Source organism: Microcaecilia unicolor, unplaced genomic scaffold, assembly GCF_901765095.1.
Source record: "Microcaecilia unicolor unplaced genomic scaffold, aMicUni1.1, whole genome shotgun sequence".
NCBI classification, from domain to species: Eukaryota; Metazoa; Chordata; class Amphibia; order Gymnophiona; family Siphonopidae; genus Microcaecilia; species Microcaecilia unicolor.
In genome coordinates, this window is record NW_021963455.1 from 2,407 (window position 1) to 22,640 (window position 20,234).

Below are 20,234 nucleotides of genomic sequence, written 5' to 3' on the forward strand. Positions count from 1 at the left end.
GGCTGAAACTAGGCATTTGTTTTTGGCCGGAACCAAAACTGAAATAGACAAAAGCCTGAGTCTGGTTGTGTGGATGTGAACAAATCTATTAAGCAATACTAGACTATTATGGTTTACTAGTATTTGATTGAACTGCCTTTTTTAACAATTTAAATCAAGGCAGTGTTCAATAACATCAGCAACAAGAAAGAACGTCATTATAACAATAGGAAAGTAAAACATCCATACAATAAAAACATTCAAACTAATGTGCAGTTGGCAGTAGGTTCTCTATGATTTCCATCCATACTTCAGTAGGGTCAATAATTAAAGTCAAACAAGCCAATATTGTAAACCAAAAATAATAGTTTTTCAGTGTTCTCCCAAGCAAGCTACTATAACAGTCTGCATATAGCTGACCTGATGAACTAAACAGCTGCTCACTTGCTACAGTAGTTGGTAGAGCAGACAGGTACTTGCTGACAGTTAGTTCTAGACTTGAAAACTGACTGCAGTGCCAATAGCCAAAAATGTTAGTGGAACAGGGCACACATGAGTAGTGTATCTCACTTTCATTCATCAGATCCAATTTGCATATTTTGACAGTGGCTATGCCCACTTATGGTCCCAACAGCCAATCAGAATTGAGGACATGCCCATGTCCCCACCCCCTTGATGACATCATCAGATGGGTATTGTAGCCCCGCCGAAGCCACACTCCTTTTGCATTACTCTGCCCTATGATGTCTTGTACAAAACAATCCTAAGCAGAATTTACTACGATCTGGAGGTGGTCAGGAGTTTAGGAGGCATCACACTTCTGTTCAAGGCCTCTAGAAAACATAATAATGATCTCAATAGAACACAGGTCGAATAATGGCTCAGGGAGCAAGACACACCACCCTGCTCGCATTCATTTTCAAAGAAGCAAAACCATGTATTGCCAATTAATACTGTCAAGTACTAAGCATGATGTACTTAGGAACAACAAACATAGTTTGAAATGTCTATATGCGAATGCCAGGAGCCTAAGAAATAAGATGGGGGAGTTAGAATATATTGCACTAAATGAAAAATTAGATATAATAGGCATCTCTGAGACCTGGTGGAAGGAGGATAACCAGTGGGACACTGTCATACCGGGGTACAAATTATATCGTAGTGATAGGGTGAATCGGATTGGTGGAGGGGTAGCATTGTATATTAACGAGAGCCTTGAATCAAATAGATTGAAAATTCTGCAGGAAGCAAAACACTCCTTGGAATCACTGTGGATTGAAATTCCATGTGCAAAGGGGAAAAGGATAGTGATAGGAGTGTACTACCGTCCGCCTGGCCAGGACGAACAGACGGATGCGGAAATGTTAAAGGAAATCAGGGACGCAAACAAACTGGGCAACACAATAATAATGGGGGATTTCAATTACCCGCATATAGACTGGGGTAATGTAACATCTGTACACGCAAGGGACATAAGATTTCTTGATGAAATCAAGGACAGCTTCATGGAACAGCTAGTTCAGGAGCCGACAAGAGAAGGAAAAATACTAGACTTAGTCCTTAGTGGTGCTCATGATCTAGTGCAGGGGGTAACGATACGAGGGCCGCTTGATAACAGTGATCATAATATGATCGGTTTTGATATTGGCATTGAAGGAAGTGAAACTAGGAAATCAAGTACGCTAGCGTTTAACTATAGAAAAGGTGATTACGACAAAATGAGAAAAATGGTGAAAAAAAGACTGAAAGGAGCAGCTCGCAGAGTAAAAAACTTGCATCAGGCGTGGATGCTGTTTAAAAACGCCATCCTGGAGGTTCAGGACAAATATATTCCACGTATTAGAAAAAAGGGAAAAAAGACTAAACGTCAGCCGGCGTGGCTAAACAGTAAGATAAAGGAAATCATTAGAGCCAAAAAACAATCCTTCAGAAAGTGGAGAAGAGAACCAACTGAAAGTAACAGGATAGATCATAAGGAATGCCAAGCCAAATGCAAAGCGGAGATAAGGAGGGCAAAAAAGGACTTTGAGAAGAAATTAGCGTTGGAAGCAAAAATACATAGTAAAAACTTTTTTAGATACATTAAAAGCAGGAAACCGGCCAAAGAGTCGGTTGGGCCGCTGGACGAAAATGGTGTTAAAGGGGCGATCAAGGAGGACAAAGCCGTAGCGGAGAAATTAAACGAATTCTTTGCTTCGGTCTTCACCGAGGAGGATTTGGGGGGGACACCGGTGCCGGAAAGAATATTTGAAGCGGGGGAATCGGAGAAACTAAACAAATTCTCTGTAACCTTGGAGGATGTAATGGGTCAGTTCAGCAAGCTGAAGAGTAGTAAATCACCGGGACCTGATGGTATTCATCCCAGAGTATTAATAGAACTAAAAAATGAACTTGCGGAGCTACTGTTAGAAATATGCAATCTGTCCCTAAAATCGAGTGTAATACCGGAAGACTGGAGGGTAGCCAATGTTACTCCGATTTTTAAGAAGGGTTCCAGAGGAGATCCGGGAAATTATAGACCGGTGAGTCTGACGTCGGTGCCGGCAAGATGGTGGAGGCTATTATTAAGAATAAAATTGCAGAGCATATACAAAAACATGGACTGATGAGACAAAGTCAGCACGGATTTAGTGAAGGGAAGTCTTGCCTCACCAATCTAATGCATTTTTTTGAGGGGGTAAGCAAACATGTGGACAATGGGGAGCCGGTTGATATTGTATATCTGGATTTTCAGAAGGCGTTTGACAAAGTGCCGCACGAAAGACTCCTGAAGAAATTGCAGAGTCATGGAATCGGAGGTAGGGTATTATTATGGATTAAGAACTGGTTGAAAGATAGGAAGCAGAGAGTAGGATTGCGTGGCCAGTATTCTCAGTGGAGGAGGGTAGTTAGTGGGGTCCCGCAGGGGTCTGTGCTGGGTCCGTTGCTTTTTAATGTATTTATAAATGACCTAGAGATGGGAATAACTAGTGAGGTAATTAAATTCGCCGATGACACAAAATTATTCAGGGTCGTCAAGTCGCAGGAGGAATGTGAACGATTACAGGAGGACCTTGCGAGACTGGGAGAATGGGCGTGCAAGTGGCAGATGAAGTTCAATGTTGACAAGTGCAAAGTGATGCATGTGGGTAAGAGGAACCCGAATTATAGCTACGTCTTGCAAGGTTCCGCGTTAGGAGTTACGGATCAAGAAAGGGATCTGGGTGTCGTCGTCGATGATACGCTGAAACCTTCTGCTCAGTGTGCTGCTGCGGCTAGGAAAGCGAATAGAATGTTGGGTGTTATTAAGAAGGGTATGGAGTCCAGGTGTGCGGATGTTATAATGCCGTTGTATCGCTCCATGGTGCGACCGCACCTGGAGTATTGTGTTCAGTACTGGTCTCCGTATCTCAAAAAAGATATAGTAGAATTGGAAAAGGTACAGCGAAGGGCGACGAAAATGATAGTGGGGATGGGACGACTTTCCTATGAAGAGAGGCTGAGAAGGCTAGGGCTTTTCAGCTTGGAGAAGAGACGGCTGAGGGGAGATATGATAGAGGTGTATAAAATAATGAGTGGAATGGATCGGGTGGATGTGAAGCGACTGTTCACGCTGTCCAAAAATACTAGGACTAGAGGGCATGAGTTGAGGCTACAGTGTGGTAAATTTAAGACGAATCGGAGAAAATTTTTCTTCACCCAACGTGTAATTAGACTCTGGAATTCATTGCCGGAGAGCGTGGTACGGGCGGTTGGCTTGACGGAGTTTAAAAAGGGGTTAGATAGATTCCTAAAGGACAAGTCCATAGACCGCTATTAAATGGACTGGAAAAATTCCTCATTTTTAGGTACAACTTGTCTGGAGTGTTTTTACGTTTGGGGAGCGTGCCAGGTGCCCTTGACCTGGATTGGCCACTGTCGGTGACAGGATGCTGGGCTAGATGGACCTTTGGTCTTTCCCAGTATGGCACTACTTATGTACTTATGTACTTATGTACTTATGGTTTCAGAGGTAGATGCTCAGTGGCAAGCAGACTTGGTGGATCTGTCAACTCTGTCTTCCATATCATCAAGCTGATCAATCCATAGACTGGTGGGTTGTGTCCATCTACCAGCAGGTGGAGATAGAGAGCAAACGTTTGCCTCCCTATATGTGGTCATGTGCTGCCGGAAACTCCTCAGTATGTTCTCTATCTCAGCAGGTGGTGGTCACACACAGCAGCAGCTCTGGCTAGGCCTCCAAGCCTAATCCTTAGGTTTTGTTGAGGCCTGGGGTTGAGGGCTCTTTTGAGCAAGTGCAAACCTGGTGGTGCCAGGTCCCTCCTTTTCTCCCCCCTCCCGCTGGCTCCGTTTAAAAAAAAAAAAAAAAAAAAAATTTTAAACGTCTTTAAAGGCGTTTAATTCGACGTTTCTTTAAACGTTCATTGCAGCTACAGATGTTTGAGTGATAATATCAGCAATGTTATGAATTAAAATAAAGTAAATATAATAATGAAGATAGTATCATTTCAATAGTCATCAAACTTTTTATTTAATTTTTATTCATTGTTATGAGTCTAGCGTGACAGTTTTATCCCCTGAAGAAGCTGAGAAAATTGGAGAAAAACATGGACTTGTGTTGGGGATTGGTGTTTACATTAAAGAATGTCTGACTAAGGGATGGCATACCTTCTATATTTGGAATGAAATAAAATAAGTTCTGCTGTATCTTAAATTGAAAGTGGACATAACTATCGTCTTTTAACTCTGGCTATAAATACATACTGACAATATCAAAATCTGCTTGGACCATGTGTCTAAAAACAAAAACCGGCTGTGAAATGGTCGAAGCCTTTAAAAGGTATTTAGTTTAGGCCGCACAAAATACAAACGAACAGGGGTAAAGAGTACCTAAATAAACCTGTACAAATGTTACTGAAAAGGAATCTGTGACCAACCATGATGTAAAAGCGGCCTTAGTAGAGATTTAACCACACACTAAAGTCTAAAATGTGGCAGTACTTCACATCACGCAACACTTTTTGCTGTCTAGATGTATTGTAGGCATGCTATGTGCTATAATCGGAGTTTTCACAGAACCATACGGGGTAGACCTATTGACGTGATGCCTCTAAATTCTCTCCAGATCTGGAAAAAGATCGATAGAGGGAATGCGAAACTAGAAGCGGATGTGAAAAATTTTGCAAAAAGCGATCATGTGAGACTATTGAAAACAAAAGGCACTTTTCAAAAGAGGTATGAACAGACATGTGGAAGGTTCTTTTTACCCCGAAGAACCATTGAAAATTAACCCCAACACTGACAGGGTCTACCGTATTGAAAAATGTTTCGCAGTAAAAGAAAGGGATCGGAGCAAAAAATGTTTAGTGAAATGGCGAGGCTGGCCTGAGAAATTTAACAGTGGGGTGCCAACCAGCGAGGTACAAGACATCTAAGGCTGTGCACGAGAACCAACATGATCGTTGAGGGGTTCTACATTACCGTACCTAGCAATGCCTCTGTGGACATATTCCCACAAAACACCAGTTCTAATTTTACAGTACGCAGTAGGTTTAGCAAAATCTCTAGATCTACAAGGACCTTGGGAAGTAAGTTTGGTGGAAGTACAATACCCACACATATTGGGCAACGTTACAAAAGACCAATTTACGTTTTGATGATGTACAGCTTACCAAATGAAACATTCATAGTATGGAGAGGTTATTACTCGAGCTTGGAAACTTTAATGGAAAGTATGAACGATGTCGAAGCTGTTTGCTATCATAAGCAACCCCTGTTAATCTCTTATGACCCTGTCAGGAGTAGAACCGTAATGAGAAATACGGGTGCACCGGCGCTCATCTGAGCAGATGACGAATTAGCGATCATTTTAGGATTAGAACCTAATGGTTTTACTAGTAGTTCAAGTTTGCCTGCTGACATCACAGCTGGTTTTAACACCTTGTATCTCTATACAGATATTGTGGAGCATAGGTTAGTAGTGGATCATTTTGTACCACTGCTGCGTTGCATACCAGTTAAAGAGAAAAGTAACGAGTTTGTCACCTTCACAAGTAATAAACCCCATTATGTCCCTGTAAACAAGAACCACATCGATAGTATTTCCTTTGAAATAAAGGCTGATCAGAATAGGCACGTCTCATTTCGCTATGGGAAGGTGATCCTTAAGTTTCACTTGCGACTTCAGAAACTGAATGCTTTTTAATATAGTAATGATTAAAACTTATGTCGATCCGGAAGCGTACAGAGATTATTATGTAACCGAGGCCAGTCACAGGCTTCCAGACTTTTATAGATCACCCATGGAGCGAGCATCGGCAGTGTGTTTAGTAGTCTGTTTAGAAAAGTGCTACCGTTGCTGAGAAGGGGCATTGAGATTATTAAACTGCATGTGAAAAGCGCAGCTAAACACAGCCAATTCTGAATAACATAAACAACAACAACAAAACTAAGCAGACCGGATCAGGTCTAGCGGTCATGCGAAAAGCTCCTAAAAGAAAGAGACGTTTTTAGAAGGACTGCCCAAAACCCTTGAAAGAAAGAAATCGAACTGTGTAGCATCTCAGAAGCCTAAGCACAAGGCTAAGAAGAGAGTGCTACAGAACTGGAAGATATATTTTGAGAAAAAAAATCATGTTTTTTGTGCACAACTCGGAAGAATGTGTTAAATCAGAATTGGACCTCTTTCATTTGTCACCCACACAAACCAGTATCAAAAAAAGCATTTATGTGGAAATACCACCTTTATTGGCCTTATCATAAACTGCGCCGCTTGACTTTTACATAGACAGTCACAGTGAAGATTATTTGGATTTAAACATTATGCTGTTGTATCTGACCTGTAAGATTGTGAAATAAAATGGAACAGATATCGCAGGGGTGGCCAAAGTGATGCTAGTAAATTATCTGATAGCCTCCCTCTTTAACCAGCTGGATGTCATGATTGGAGACAGGTTCATCAGTCACAGCAACAGCTGCTACCTTTATAGAGCCCTGCTTCTCAATTACAGCGAAGGACCCTACAAAACACAGTTTACGAGTGGTCTGTTTTATAAAGCCTCAGCCAGGAGCCATGCGTTGACAGACCCTGGCAGTCACAATGCTGATTTCAACGAAAGGGCTCACTTTACAGCCAGTAGCCAGACGGTAGAATTACTGGGCCATTTAAACAATGATCTTTTTATTAAAAAAAAAAAATTCTGATCAGCAGGGTAGATGTTACGATAAAACTGACAAGAAGTAAAGATGCCTTCTGTATAATAAACGGGGATGTCGATGAACACTGCAAAGTACAGATCCTGTCCGCATCTTGTTCGTAAGGAGAGTAAAAGTGCCACCGGGAATATGATTGGGTCATGCTGAAACACTGTTGAAGTCCAGTGTCAAGTATGCCGTTGATCTCATGGGGCGAAGGTATTTAGCATACTTACCAGTCCTAGTGTTACCAACCAAGAAAACCTCTTTCTGGGGCAGTTGCCCAAATTCATTGCCCTGGGGTTTGTGAACAACGACACTTACAGCGGGTCCTGTGGTAAAAACCCCTTTAATTTTCAACATTGCAATATCAACTTTGCCACTCTATATGTAGACAGCGAACACCATAGCTTTAGACCTGGCTGGTCCATGAAGAAACTGTCCTATGAAACTGTGCAGCAATCAGGTCTTTGTTGGATTTGTCTACACATCAGTTGTGAAAGACACCCATTTTGCCTCCCCTAGCAGTTTCTTTACATGTTCAACAGTGACATTGTAAGTTGCAGGCTTGAGTGAAATACACTTATACTTCTCTGACTTTAGTCTCTAGTGCTGAGGACCTGCAGGATCAGCAAAATTCAGCCACTTGAAAGCTTCACCTTCAACAGTGGAGTATGGCAGCATGTCGACAATTATGACATCTGTAATTGCTTTCTCAATGAGCTTTGCTTCTTCACTATCATTAGCGAATGGCACTCAACGTCCTAGCATAGTTGCAAGAGTTGGCTAGATTAAAGCATCAGGTACCGTTGTTCATCTGACTTTCTTGCATGCCATTTTAATGTGGTTTTCAGCAACCTGTTTCAGATACACGCAGTTGATTTTGTTGTGGCCAGGTGAACTTTCAGTCCATGGAATCTAGGATTGTCACTGCCCAGAGACTATTGTGTGACTTTTTTTTATACCTGACTTTTCCTGGCTCAGCAACTTTTTTTAATTGATATTACAGTAATACAATCATTGTAAATCACTATTCCAGAAAAACATTATACAAACTAAAGAAAAATAGGAAAACATCCATTGTTCAAGTCCACATCAAGAAGGAGCATTTGTGAAGAAATTCCAAATTGGATTTGTTGCCATTTTATATTCTGGTTTTATTCACACCAGTGTGCTTCACGCTTCTACCAGAATGCTATAATAAAAAAAAACAAACAAACAAACAAACAAAAAACTCATTCACTACTATGAAATTGCTTAAATTTTACATTTATTAACAGAGTAGCCCTCCTCTTGCTGGCCTGGGAGTCAGAGATACAGGACAGGGATGACAGTGAAGTCTGAGGCTTGAAGCTGAAATGCATAGGAGAGACTGTGCTATAGGCTGCTTGAAGGGAAATTATTCTATGTTATTTCAGTGCATCTGGAAGATGTACTGAGCCAAATCAGCAAATTAAATAGTAAATCACCTGGACCAGATGACATACATCCAAGGGTACTCAAAGAACTCAAGTATGAAATTGCTGATCTGCTGTTAGTAATATTTTTATTTTTGTATTTGTTACATTTGTATCTGTCCCGTCCCGCGTCCATACCTGCGCTCCCGCGGTGGGGAGCGATCGCCGGTGGTCTTCACGGCGTCCGGGACTACGGGGGAGGGCCTCCGGAGGAGCCGGCGCTGCCGCAGGGCGGGCCGAGGCCGGCGACCCGCTGGAGCGAACGCCGGCCTCGGGGAGTGGAGCTTCACGCCGGCCAAGATGCCGGCGCCGACGCTTCTCGTGGCCGAAGCGGACCGATGCAGGAGCCCCTCCTACCTCGCGCCGGATTGGCGCACCGGGACGATGACGCCGCCTGGAGGGTCGGCCGGCCAATCCGGAAGCTCCACTGCCTTCCAGGGCCGGGTTGGTTGGTTCCCTTCCCGGGGGGGGGGGGGCGGGACGGCGCGATATTTAAACTTGAAGACCAGAGGACCTGAGTGCTTCCGGTTTTTGTTTCCGAAGCAAGTCCAGGGAGTTCGTGACGGAGGACTAGCCGCCCTTGCTAGTCACTAGACCGAGACTGTGATTGCTACCCACGGAGGACTAGCCGCCCTTGCTAGTCACTAGACTGAGACTGTGATTGCTACCCACGGAGGACTAGCCGCCCTTGCTAGTCACTAGACTGAGACTGTGATTGTACCCACGGAGGACTAGCCGCCCTTGCTAGTCACTAGACTGAGACTGTGATTGCTACCCACGGAGGACTAGCCACCCTTGCTAGTCACTAGACTAAAACTGTGATTGCTACCCACGGAGGACTAGCCGCCCTTGCTAGTCACTAGACTGAGACTGTGATTGCTACCCATGAAGGACTAGCCGCCCTTGCTAGTCACTATACTGAGACTGTGATTGCAACCCACGGAGGACTAGCCGCCCTTGCTAGCCACTATCCAGAGACTATTACCCACGGAGGACTAGCCGCCCTTGCTAGCCACCATCCATAGACTGTGTTTGCTACTGCCGGCCAGGCCAACCGTCAACCCCGCGGTTCCAGCAGTCCTGCTGGCCGCCTGCAGCTGAGGGCTCAACCCTTGGTGAACGGCGGCCGCCGCGGGTGAAGATTCGGGGTTGCACGGCTGTCCATTGAGGTCTTTTGGCCTTAGGGGACCTAAGGGCTCACCATCACAAGAGACAAGACAGTATCCCACATTTTCCCACCTATTTGCAGGCTCAATGTGGCTTACATAGTACCGTAAAGGTGTTCACCATTTCCGGTAGTGAAACAAATACAAAGTGATGTTATGGTCGAATAAGGTTCATGTGTTAAAGACACATTGAGGAATCGTTTAGAGGAAGAGTTATGCAGTGTCTATTACAAGCTTTAGTTTTGTTGTGTTGCAGGGTTTAGGCACTTAAGTTGGGTCGGTAGGGTATGCCTTTTTGAACAGGTTGGTTTTTAGTGATTTCCGGAAGTTTAGGTGGTCGTACGTTGTTTTCAATGCTTTTGGTAGTGCGTTCCACAGTTGTGTGCTTATGTGGGAGAAGCTGGATGCATAAGTTAATTTGTATTTGAGTCCTTTGCAGCTTGGGTAGTGGAAATTTAAGTATGTTCGTGTTGATCCAATTGTGTTTCTTATTGGTAGGTCTAGGAGGTCTGTCATGTATCCCGGGGCTTCACCGTAGAAAATTTTGTGGACCAGGGTACAGATTTTGAAGGCAATGCGTTCTTTGATTGGGAGCCAGTGTAGTTTTATTCGGAGGGGTTTGGCGCTTTCGAATTGCGTTTTTCCAAATATAAGCCTAGCTGCTGTGTTTTGAGCGGTCTGAAGTTTCTTTGAGTTTTTTGCATCCCGTATAAATTCAATTGCAGTAGTCTGCATGGCTTAGTACCATTGATTGTATCAGATTGCAAAATGTTTCCCTCGAGAAGAATGGTTTCACGCATTTGAGTTTCCACATTGAGTGGAACATTTTCTTAATTGTGGAGTTGACTTGACTCTCAAGTGTAAGATTACGGTCGATAGTAAAATTAATAGTAATATGTAACCTGTCGTTAACATCGTCCGTAGTATCTGAAGATTAGAGGGTGGCCAATATGACACCAATTTTTTTAAAAAAGGGGGGGGAGGGAAATGGGACTTGATATACTGCCTTTCTGAGGTTTTTGCAACTACATTCAAAGCGGTTTACATATATTCAAGTACTTATTTTGTACCAGGGGCAATGGAGGGTTGTTTGCCCAGAGTCACAAGGAGCTGCAGTGGAAATCGAACTCAGTTCCCCAGGATCAAAGTCCACTGCACTAACCACTAGGCTACTCCTCCACTCCTTAGCAAGGGTTCCAGGTTGATCCAGGAAATTACAGACCAGTAAGCCTGACGTCAGTGCTGGGCAAAATAGTGGAAACTATTATAAAGAATAAAATTACAGAACACATAGACAAACATGGTTTAATGGGACAGAGTCAGCATGGGTTCAGCCAAGGTAAGTCTTTCCTCACCAATTTGCTTCATTTCTTTGAAGGCGTGAATAAACATGTGGACGAAGGTGAGTCGATTAATGTAGTGTATCTAGATTTACAGAAAGCTGTTGGTGAAGTTCCTCATGAGAGACTCCTGAGAAAATTAAAGAGCCATGGGATAGGAGGCAATGTTCTGTTGTGGATTAGTAATTGGTTATTGCACAGAAAACAGAAGGTAGTGTTAAATGGTCATAGGAGGATGTGACAATGGAGTGCCACAGGGATCAGTACTGGGACCCATGCTATTTAACATATTTATAAATGATATGGAAATCAGAATGATGAGTGAGGTGATTAAATTTGCAGATGACACAAAACTATTCAAGGTTGTTAAATCACGTGCGGACTGTGAAATATTGCAGGAAGGCCTTAGGAAATTGGAACACTGGGCATCCAAATGACAGATGAAATTTAATGTGGAGAAATGCAAGGTGATGCACATTGGAGGTCAGCAACCAAGAAAAAGATCTAGGTGGTGTTGCAGATAATACACTGAAATCTTCTGCTCAATGTGCGGCAGTGGCCAATAAAGCAAACAGGATTCTAGGAATTATTAGGAAAGGGATGGTGAATAAAACCGAAAATACTATAATGTCTCTGTATCACTCCGTGGTTTGGCCTCACCTTGAGTACTGCATTCAGTTATGGTTGCCATGTATAAAAAAAAATATAGCAGAATTAGAAAAGGTTCAAAGAAGAGTAACCAAAATGATAAAGGGGATGGAACTCCTCTCACATGAGGAAATGCTAAAGAGGTTAGGGCTCTTCAGCTTGGAAAAGAGACAGATGAGGGGAGATATGATTGAGGTCTACAAAATCCTGAGTGATGTAGAACAAGTAGAAGTAAATTAATTTTCTACTCGTTCCAAAAGTACAAAAACTAGGGGACACTCAAAGAAGTTGCATGGAAATACTTTTAATACAAATAGGAGGAAATCTTTTTTCACTCGGTGAATAGTTAAATTCTGGAACTCTTTGCCGTATGATGTAATAAGAGCAGTTAGTGTATCTGGGTTTTAAAATGTTTGGACAAGGTCCTGGAGGAAAAGTCCATAGGCTGCTTTTGAGACAGACATGGGAAGCAACTTCTTGCCCTGGGATTGGTAGCATGGAGTGTCGCAACGATTTGGGTTTCTGCTAGGTACTTGTGACCTGGCTTGGCCACTGTTCGAAACAGGATACTAGGCTAGATGGACCATTGGTCTGACTCAGTATGGCTACTCGTATGTTCTTATGACTCGGAAACTTAAGTTATTCACATTTTCAAACTGTTTTGCTAGTAAATGTGTTGAATCTGAATGTCTTTGGATCAGGATTCTGTTTGGTATTAGTCTGATGTACTGATTGCACTCTTGGGCCATTTACTGAATGTTAGCAAATTGCCCCTAGCAACAGCAGCCAGAGCACACTTTTTTTTTTTTGCGCTGGAGGTGAGCTTTTGCTACCAGAGTTGAGCTGATGCTGCTCCTTTTGCTGCCAGAGCTGGTGAGCTGCTGCATTTGCTGCTCGAGGTGAGCTTCTCTTCCGGGGGTGGGGGACAGGATTTCGGCAACCACTATAAACAAGAGACCGGTTTCAGCTGTAAGATACCTTGAAGAAAGAGGGTTTTTTTTTGCAGAATCAGAGACTTGTTGGAAACAGCTTTTCAGGTTGGTTTTGGCACCAGAATCAAAACTAAATTTCATTTGGGCTCTAATCCTTGCAAACTAGGGCTGCATATTTAACACATTAATAATGCTGACACCTCTTCTTACCTGTCCAGCGCTCTAGCAGCCCCCTTTCCTCTGTGACTCCTTCTCCCTACTACTCTGCGGCTCCTTATCCCTGATCTTCACGGCCCTGGGCTTAATGCTGCAGTGCGAACATGCTGCGTGTCATATGGCCCGAAGCCTCTGAGGAGGTGGGGCTGCCAGAGAGGTGCTGGCAGAAAAAAAGTGAGAGAGACAAAGATGGGGGGGGGGGGAATGGGGATGCGGCATTGGTGGGAGAAAGAGAGAGAGAGATGTGGGAGGGGTTACTGGAATGGTAAGAAGAGGTGCTAGGAGAACAAAAAGAAGAGAAGAAGAGAGACAAAGACCAGGGGGAGGGGCGGCAGCAGCAGAAAGAGGAAAAGAAAGATGTTGGTTGGGGTTAGAGGGACAGATGCTGAATATAGGGGACAAAAATCAAAGAAGGGAGATGGTGGATGTGAAAGGGAAGGGAGTAAAGAGAGAAGGGAAAAAGTGGTGATTATGGATGGAGGGAAGGGAGGAGATGGTGCCTATGGAGGGACGGGGAAGAGAAGGGAGGAGATTTGCCCATTGAGGAGAGGGGGTTGAAGGGAAGGGAGATAGGAAGAGTGGAGGGGAAGATAGAGAAAAGGAAGGAGATGGTGCCCATAGATGGGAGGGGAGGGGAAGGGAAGATGATTATAAAAGTAAAATCACCAGACAGCAAAGGTTAAAGAAATTATTGTATTTTTTAGTAGGGCTGCACAATTAACACACACTGGAATCAAAGGGAATCAAAGTTATTGGTTGATCTTTAGGATCAGTAAAAAAAAAAAATGTAAACAGCTATGTGTACATGCTAAATTTATTTCAAGTTTTTTACATTTGGACCACATGCTTAAATATTTTAATCACGAATAATTGTGCGGCTAAAACCTGTGATCAGTTTACAGCCCTATTGCAGACACAGTTGCATACACTGTGATTTTAATATGCAAAATTATGTGTTTGCAGGCATTCATGACTTCATACATTGGCCCATAATTAATATGTCATTATTTTGACTTTTGCTGGTTAGTCCAATGTTTCAATCAAATTAGTCTGTTCACTGATCACATATCATAATCTAAAATACTGTTTATGATATTTTTATTTATGTATGTTTTATTGTAAGTCATATAAATTTTTAGATATGCAAATTATAAATATGTTTATTTATTTGTAACATTTGTATCCCACATTTTCCCACCCATTAGCAGGCTCAATGTGGCTTACATTACACCGTAAAGGCGATCACAAAGTCTGGTAGATGTTAAACAAATACAGTTTAAAATAAGGGTCAGGTAAGGTTAGAGTAAACAAATGTTAAATTTATAAGAGTGGACAAAAATGAAATTAAGTTGAATCCTTTCCTGATAACATATTTTCTCATGATACTAAAGTTATATTGAGTTGATTGGCTAGTTCTCCTTAGTTTATACAAAATATTCTTCAGTTAATTCTCAGTGATACAAAATTCCTTGTTTTAAAACTTTCATATTTTGTAGCTCAACTGAAGGATATTGCCTATGGTACCAAGCAATACAAATTCAAACCAGAAATCACAGCAGATGATCACGTTGATGAATTTGATGAAACCATTCACTTGGAACGAGGAGAGAATCTATTTGAGATCCACATCAGTAAAGTGGTGTTCTCCTCTGCAGCTGTACAAAGTTTTGGTGATCAAGAGCCTGCAACATTCTGCACCTATGCGTTCTATGACTTTGAGCTCCAGACTACTCCAGTAATTCCTGGTCTTCAGCCAGCATACAATTTTACATCCCATTATCTGGTACGGGTAGATGACTTTTTTTTGCAGTATGTGCAGAAGAATACCATCAGCCTTGAAGTTCATCAGGCACGCGGCACAGATTATGAAACCATTGCTGCATGCCAACTGAAATTCCATGACATTCTAGAGAAGAATGGTAAGATGTTCTGCACAGCACTTCTGATTGGTAAGTATAAAGGAATATGCTTCATAACAGCATACAATTTCAACAAAATATATATATTTTTTTCAGAAATTTCTGACACTGTTACCTACAAGCTAGTTAGGGGAAGTACAGTAGGAACAACTGAAAAAGAACTGAGGAGACCTCAATAAAACATGTTATTCTACAAACTAATACTATAGATATGATGACTTTTATAACTTATTTTTATAACGCAGCTGTTCACCTATAGGGGGGTTTTAGTTTCTGATAGCAATATTTATAGAATTTCTATTTCTATCTTTCTTTGTTTTACTGTTTCAAATGAAAATTGCATTTGTACTATGAGCTAGCAGAGTAGTGGTTAGAGCATAGTGAGTCTAGAAGCCCTATTTTCTGCTGGTGGAGGGGGAACTATAATTTGGACTTCATTGAGCCAAATAGAATAAACCAGAATAATTTCTCTCAGGATTAGGACCTTTGCAGTTGGTAAGAGGATTGTTATGAAGAGCTGCACAGCCTACTGCAATAAGGAAGCATGCATATATTTGCATCTGGTTGTGTACATGTTTATTCGTCTTCTCACTGCATAGGCATCTGCATATGCACAACAACATGAGAGAGAGCTCCTGCATCTAATGCCAGAAGCAAGCAGAGGGCTATAGCTTTACAATTCTAGACTAGGAACACACTATGTAAGATCTTTATTAAACTTAATAATTGTATACAATAATATCTTCCTAGGTAATATATTTGTGCCCTAGCACTGCTGCATGATGCCAGAGGAGGACTCCAAAAGGACCTTTGTTGTTGTTGATGAATTTTCTAATCACCAGCTAAAATATGCCATCAGAATTATCTCATTTAAGGTGTACTGCAGTTGATTTTCAGTTACTACACATTGCAAAAGACCAGATATCACACAAAGAACAAAAATCCAGAAAAAGTGATAGTTGTTGCCAAAAATGATTTTATTAGTAAATTCTGAACTAAAGCATTGGAGCCCAATGTGTTGCAGCAACTGCCTGCATCAGGAGCAAATTGTACACTCTAAAACAGAAAAACACGCAACACACAAAATTAGAATGATAAAACAACAATAATCACCTTGATTATATATGTACATATTGATATTACATACATATAAATATATCATCAAAAAATATATAAAAAATATAAACATACTAAGGAAAGGGAAATGGGACTTGATATACCATCTTTCTGAGGTTTTTGCAACTACATTCAAAGCGCTTTACATATATTCCGGTACATATTTTGTTCCAGGGGCAATGGAGGGTTAAGTGACTTGCCCAGAGTCACAAGAAGCTGCAGTGGGAATCAAACTCAGTTCCCCAGGATCAAAGTCCACTTCACTAACCACTAGGCTACTCCTCCACTAATATATAGCCCCAATATTTTTTGTTTAAACATCATATGCTACCTTGTCTCATGCTCAAAATAATCTACAAAGTGTAAATGAAGACTGTAAAATATAAGTGGCCTTTAATCTACTGGCCTATTGAACAAAGAAACATTCCAGAAAACACAAATGTAGAAAAACATACAAAAATAACAAGCGTCCTTTTACTAAGCTGTGTTAGCCACTTATGTGCACCTGCAGATCAGGCCCCACCTCGGCTTGCCACCAACTCCCCCAAAGGACTTAGTCGCCCCACCCACCCACCACATGGCACGAAACCTCTAAAGGGCCTACTGTCTGAAACATTGGTTGTCCAGAGCTCTTCGGACAGGAGCGATGCCCAGTTGCACCTGCCCAATCAGGCGTCATCCTCAAAATGATGTTTCCTTTAGGGGGTCTAGGGCCTGGTGGGAGCTTGGGAGGGCTTAGACCTTTTGGGGATGGGTGGAGCTTCAGCCAGGGGTTCTCTGGAGCCGAGGGGAGAGATTAAGGCCTTTGGAGGGTAGTGGTAAGCTGATGCTCCTGGGCAGTAAATAACTCCAGCTATTCTACCTTGATTTATGTGTCCTAACATAAATTTGGGCAACCTGCATTAAAGCCATTAAGGAGCTTAGTCTCAGATCCAACAATTAGAAGATAAACTGGATGGTTTACAGAACAGGTCCCCAGAGAGAAATCTTCACCTAGTCGGACTTCCAGAATCGTTGAGTAAGACAGAGATGCAAGGCTTTTTAGAAACATGGCTGCCAACCGCAATTCTCCTCCCAGTAGAAGTAGACAACGTGGGCCCGGTACATATTGAGAGCTCACAGGCTAGGCCCCCAAAGAGATAACAAGAGATGCCCGGGAGTGGTCTTCTTTCAACTTTTGAGCTATGCAAATAAACAAATCATCTTGCAGGCCATACGTAGTGGCAATCTTTGGAATACAATGGACATAAAGTTTTATGTTTCCAAGACTGTTCCCAGTGGTTTCCCAAATATGCAGAGAATCTTTGCCAGTGTGCTCTTGCCTGGTCAAGCTTAATGTCTGATTTGCATGCCTGTACTCAGCGCAGCTCGTTCACAACAGAGTCACCACATTTTACGATTCAGTGCATGAAACAAAAACAGTCAAGCATATCAGCTGGAGTGCGATTCGGGAGCTGCATAGATGGGAGCCCTCATGAAGAGGTAGATGGGACCATGATCCTGTTCTTGGAGAACTGAGTACTAGCCTGCTTGTTGCATCAATTTTGGACTTGGAATGCAAAGAAGATCAAGGGAATGCTAAGCTTTCGTTTTGGAACTGTTTTATACTGAGAACCTCCTTGTGTTATGTGTTGTTTTGTTTTTGTTTTTTAAATTTTATTTTATTGCTACGCCCCATGCCAGCTGTAGTTTTGTTTTTGCCACATGCTTTATCCCATGCCAGAAAATAGTTTTGTATTTTCTAGCGAGGTGGGGCAGGGAGAAGGAATGCCCGGTAGCACTGTCTGATTACTGCCAGGTTAGCGCATGAGCCATTACCACCTGCTAAATAGGAGGTGGTAAGGGCTGAGGCATTAAATGGCCGAACACCAATTTTTTTTTTTGTTCAAAAGTTTTATTGACTTTTATATAAAATACAAAGGGTAAATATAATTATGAAACAAGAAATGTTATGCAAAATGAAGGCAAGCTATTTTTATATTAGCGCATGGCCATTAATGACCTCCGTATTCAAAATAGTTTTTTCCCACTGCAGTAAAAAGTGGCCTGGTGTGCAGCAGTTCCAGGCGCCTGTACTACCACAGGCTACGTTTTATTGCAGCTTGGTAAAAGGGCCCCAAACTTTGTTAGGATTCTTTTAATTCATTTTAGGCAATATTTCTTACACTGAAAGTTAAAAAGGGGACTGTTATTTCTTTCAGTAATTTAATTTAATAGTGAAATGCCAAACACAACAACTTGAATTTGATATGCAATTTAAGTATGAGCTAATGTAAGGATATTAACAATGGAGTAGCTCTATCCCACCTAGTACTCCATGGTATCATTTTGGCTGCTAAATTTTGCAGTTTCTGCAGAATTTTGTCACAAGACTTGTATGCACAGCATTGCAATAATTTACTCATGTTCTTGTTTTGTAGGTGGTGGAGGTGATGTCCAGAATTTTGGTATTGTAGAATACTGGATCAGATTGCGAGTTCCTATGGCTCAAGCTATTAGACTGTACAAAGAGCGAACAAAGGCACTAGGATACATATCATCCAATCTGAAGGAACCAGAACCAATGCAACTGGTACTCTACAAGATAATTTTTATAGTTTAGTATTTAATGAAATTTAGGGGGTTTTGTAGCTTTAGTAGCAGACCATTTGCTTGTTTTATAGTGTTTTCATAAATGATAAAAAGAACCATGGTGGTAGGTTAATGTAATACCATACCTGAGTATGTTCTAGTATACATGACCTCCAAAGATACATGTCAGCTTACATGTCAGCTATCATTTAGGAATCAATAATTTCTAGTTTTCATCACAGAGTTTTTGCTTTTGCTGTGTGGTATCCAGTGGTATAACTACCATTGAACATGCCTGGCAAAATGCCCAGGGCTACCCAGTGGTACGGGCTGCCAGCTACAAACCGAAGTGCCCTCCATCTGGCATCTCTCTCTCTTCCTTGGGTCCAGCATCACTGTCTATTGCCCCACACTCTCTATTGCCCCTCCCCTCTTGCATGGGTCCGGTCTTTCTGTAGCCCCCCCCCCCCCCCCCCCCCCCCCACACACACACATAGGTCCAGGCTTTTTCTAGCTCCCTTCTTCCCCGTGGTCCTCAAACTTGCAGCAGGCTGTCTCTGCCAGGGTCTGTCCTCTGCTCTAACCTACCCACAGAGGAGGTGGGACCTGGCAGAATAAAGGCGTCTGCGTGAATGATCTTGTGTATGATCGTGCAGATCTTGAATTCGATCCGTTCCTTGAGTGGTAGCCAGTGAAGTTTCTCTCTTAAGGGTTTCGCACTTTCGTATTTGGTCTTTCCAAATATGAGTCTAGCTGCGGTATTTTGGGCTGTTTGGAGTTTCTTAATAGTCTGTTCTTTGCAGCCAGCGTACAGAGTGTTACAGTAGTCCAGGTGACTAATTACCATAGATTGTACCAAGGTGCGGAAAATGTTTCTCGGAAAGAAAGGCTTAACTCTTTCGAGTTTCCACATCGAGTAGAACATCTTTTTTGTCGTGTTCTTCACGTGGGTATCGAGTGTGCGGTTTCGGTCGATGATAACTCCAAGAATCTTCAAGTTTTCTGATATAGGAAGGGTGCAGTATGGTGTGGTTATAGTGGAGTAGTTGTTAGTGTTGTATTGAGAAGTGAGTACTAGGCATTGAGTTTTTTCTGCGTTGAGTTTTAGCTGGAATGAATCTGCCCAGCTGTGCATGGTTCTGAAGCTTTGGTTGATCTCGTTAGTGATTTCGTTTAGATTATGTTTGAACGGGATGTAGATCGTGACATCGTCTGCGTATATGTAAGGATTGAAGTTTTGATCGGCTAATAGTTTAGCTAGAGGTGTCATCTTTAGGTTGAAGATAGTTGGTGAGAGGGGGGATCCTCGAGGGACTCCGCATTCTGGTGTCCATGGAAGTGATCTTTCAGCGTCTGTTATTACTTGGTAGGATCTGGTGGTGAGGAATCCTTCGAACCACTTGAGGACTGGGCCTCCGACTCCGAAGAATTCTAGTATATGAAGTAATATGCCATGATCAACCATGTCGAAGGCGCTTGACATGTCAAATTGTAGTACGAGTATGTTCTTCCCGGTTGCAATTGTTTTTTTGAATGAGTTCATTGCCGCCACTAGTAGAGTTTCGGTGCTGTGATTTGATCGAAATCCTGATTGTGACTCATGTAGAATTGAGTGTTTGGTTAGATAATCAGTGAATTGTTTCGTAACTATTCCCTCCATTATTTTGGTTATGAGCGGAATAGATGCAACTGGTCGATAATTAGTTAGGTCCATTGT

The 20,234-nt window shown here is 42.2% G+C and overlaps 1 protein-coding gene across 1 annotated transcript in view; it reads left to right on the top strand.

Annotated features, from left to right (window-relative positions):
* Nucleotides 1–5,413: 5,413 nt before the first annotated feature.
* Nucleotides 5,414–20,234, top strand: part of LOC115459333 (protein fantom-like) — a gene marked incomplete at its 3' end in the record, with an annotated part of 79,687 nt that continues 64,866 nt past the window's right edge. The window contains exons 1-5 of the mRNA XM_030189175.1: nt 5,414–5,546; nt 5,916–6,115; nt 7,756–7,855; nt 14,408–14,860; nt 18,367–18,518. Of these exons, the coding sequence (XP_030045035.1) occupies nt 5,414–5,546; nt 5,916–6,115; nt 7,756–7,855; nt 14,408–14,860; nt 18,367–18,518 (1,038 nt within the window). The remainder of the gene's footprint in view (nt 5,547–5,915; nt 6,116–7,755; nt 7,856–14,407; nt 14,861–18,366; nt 18,519–20,234) is intronic.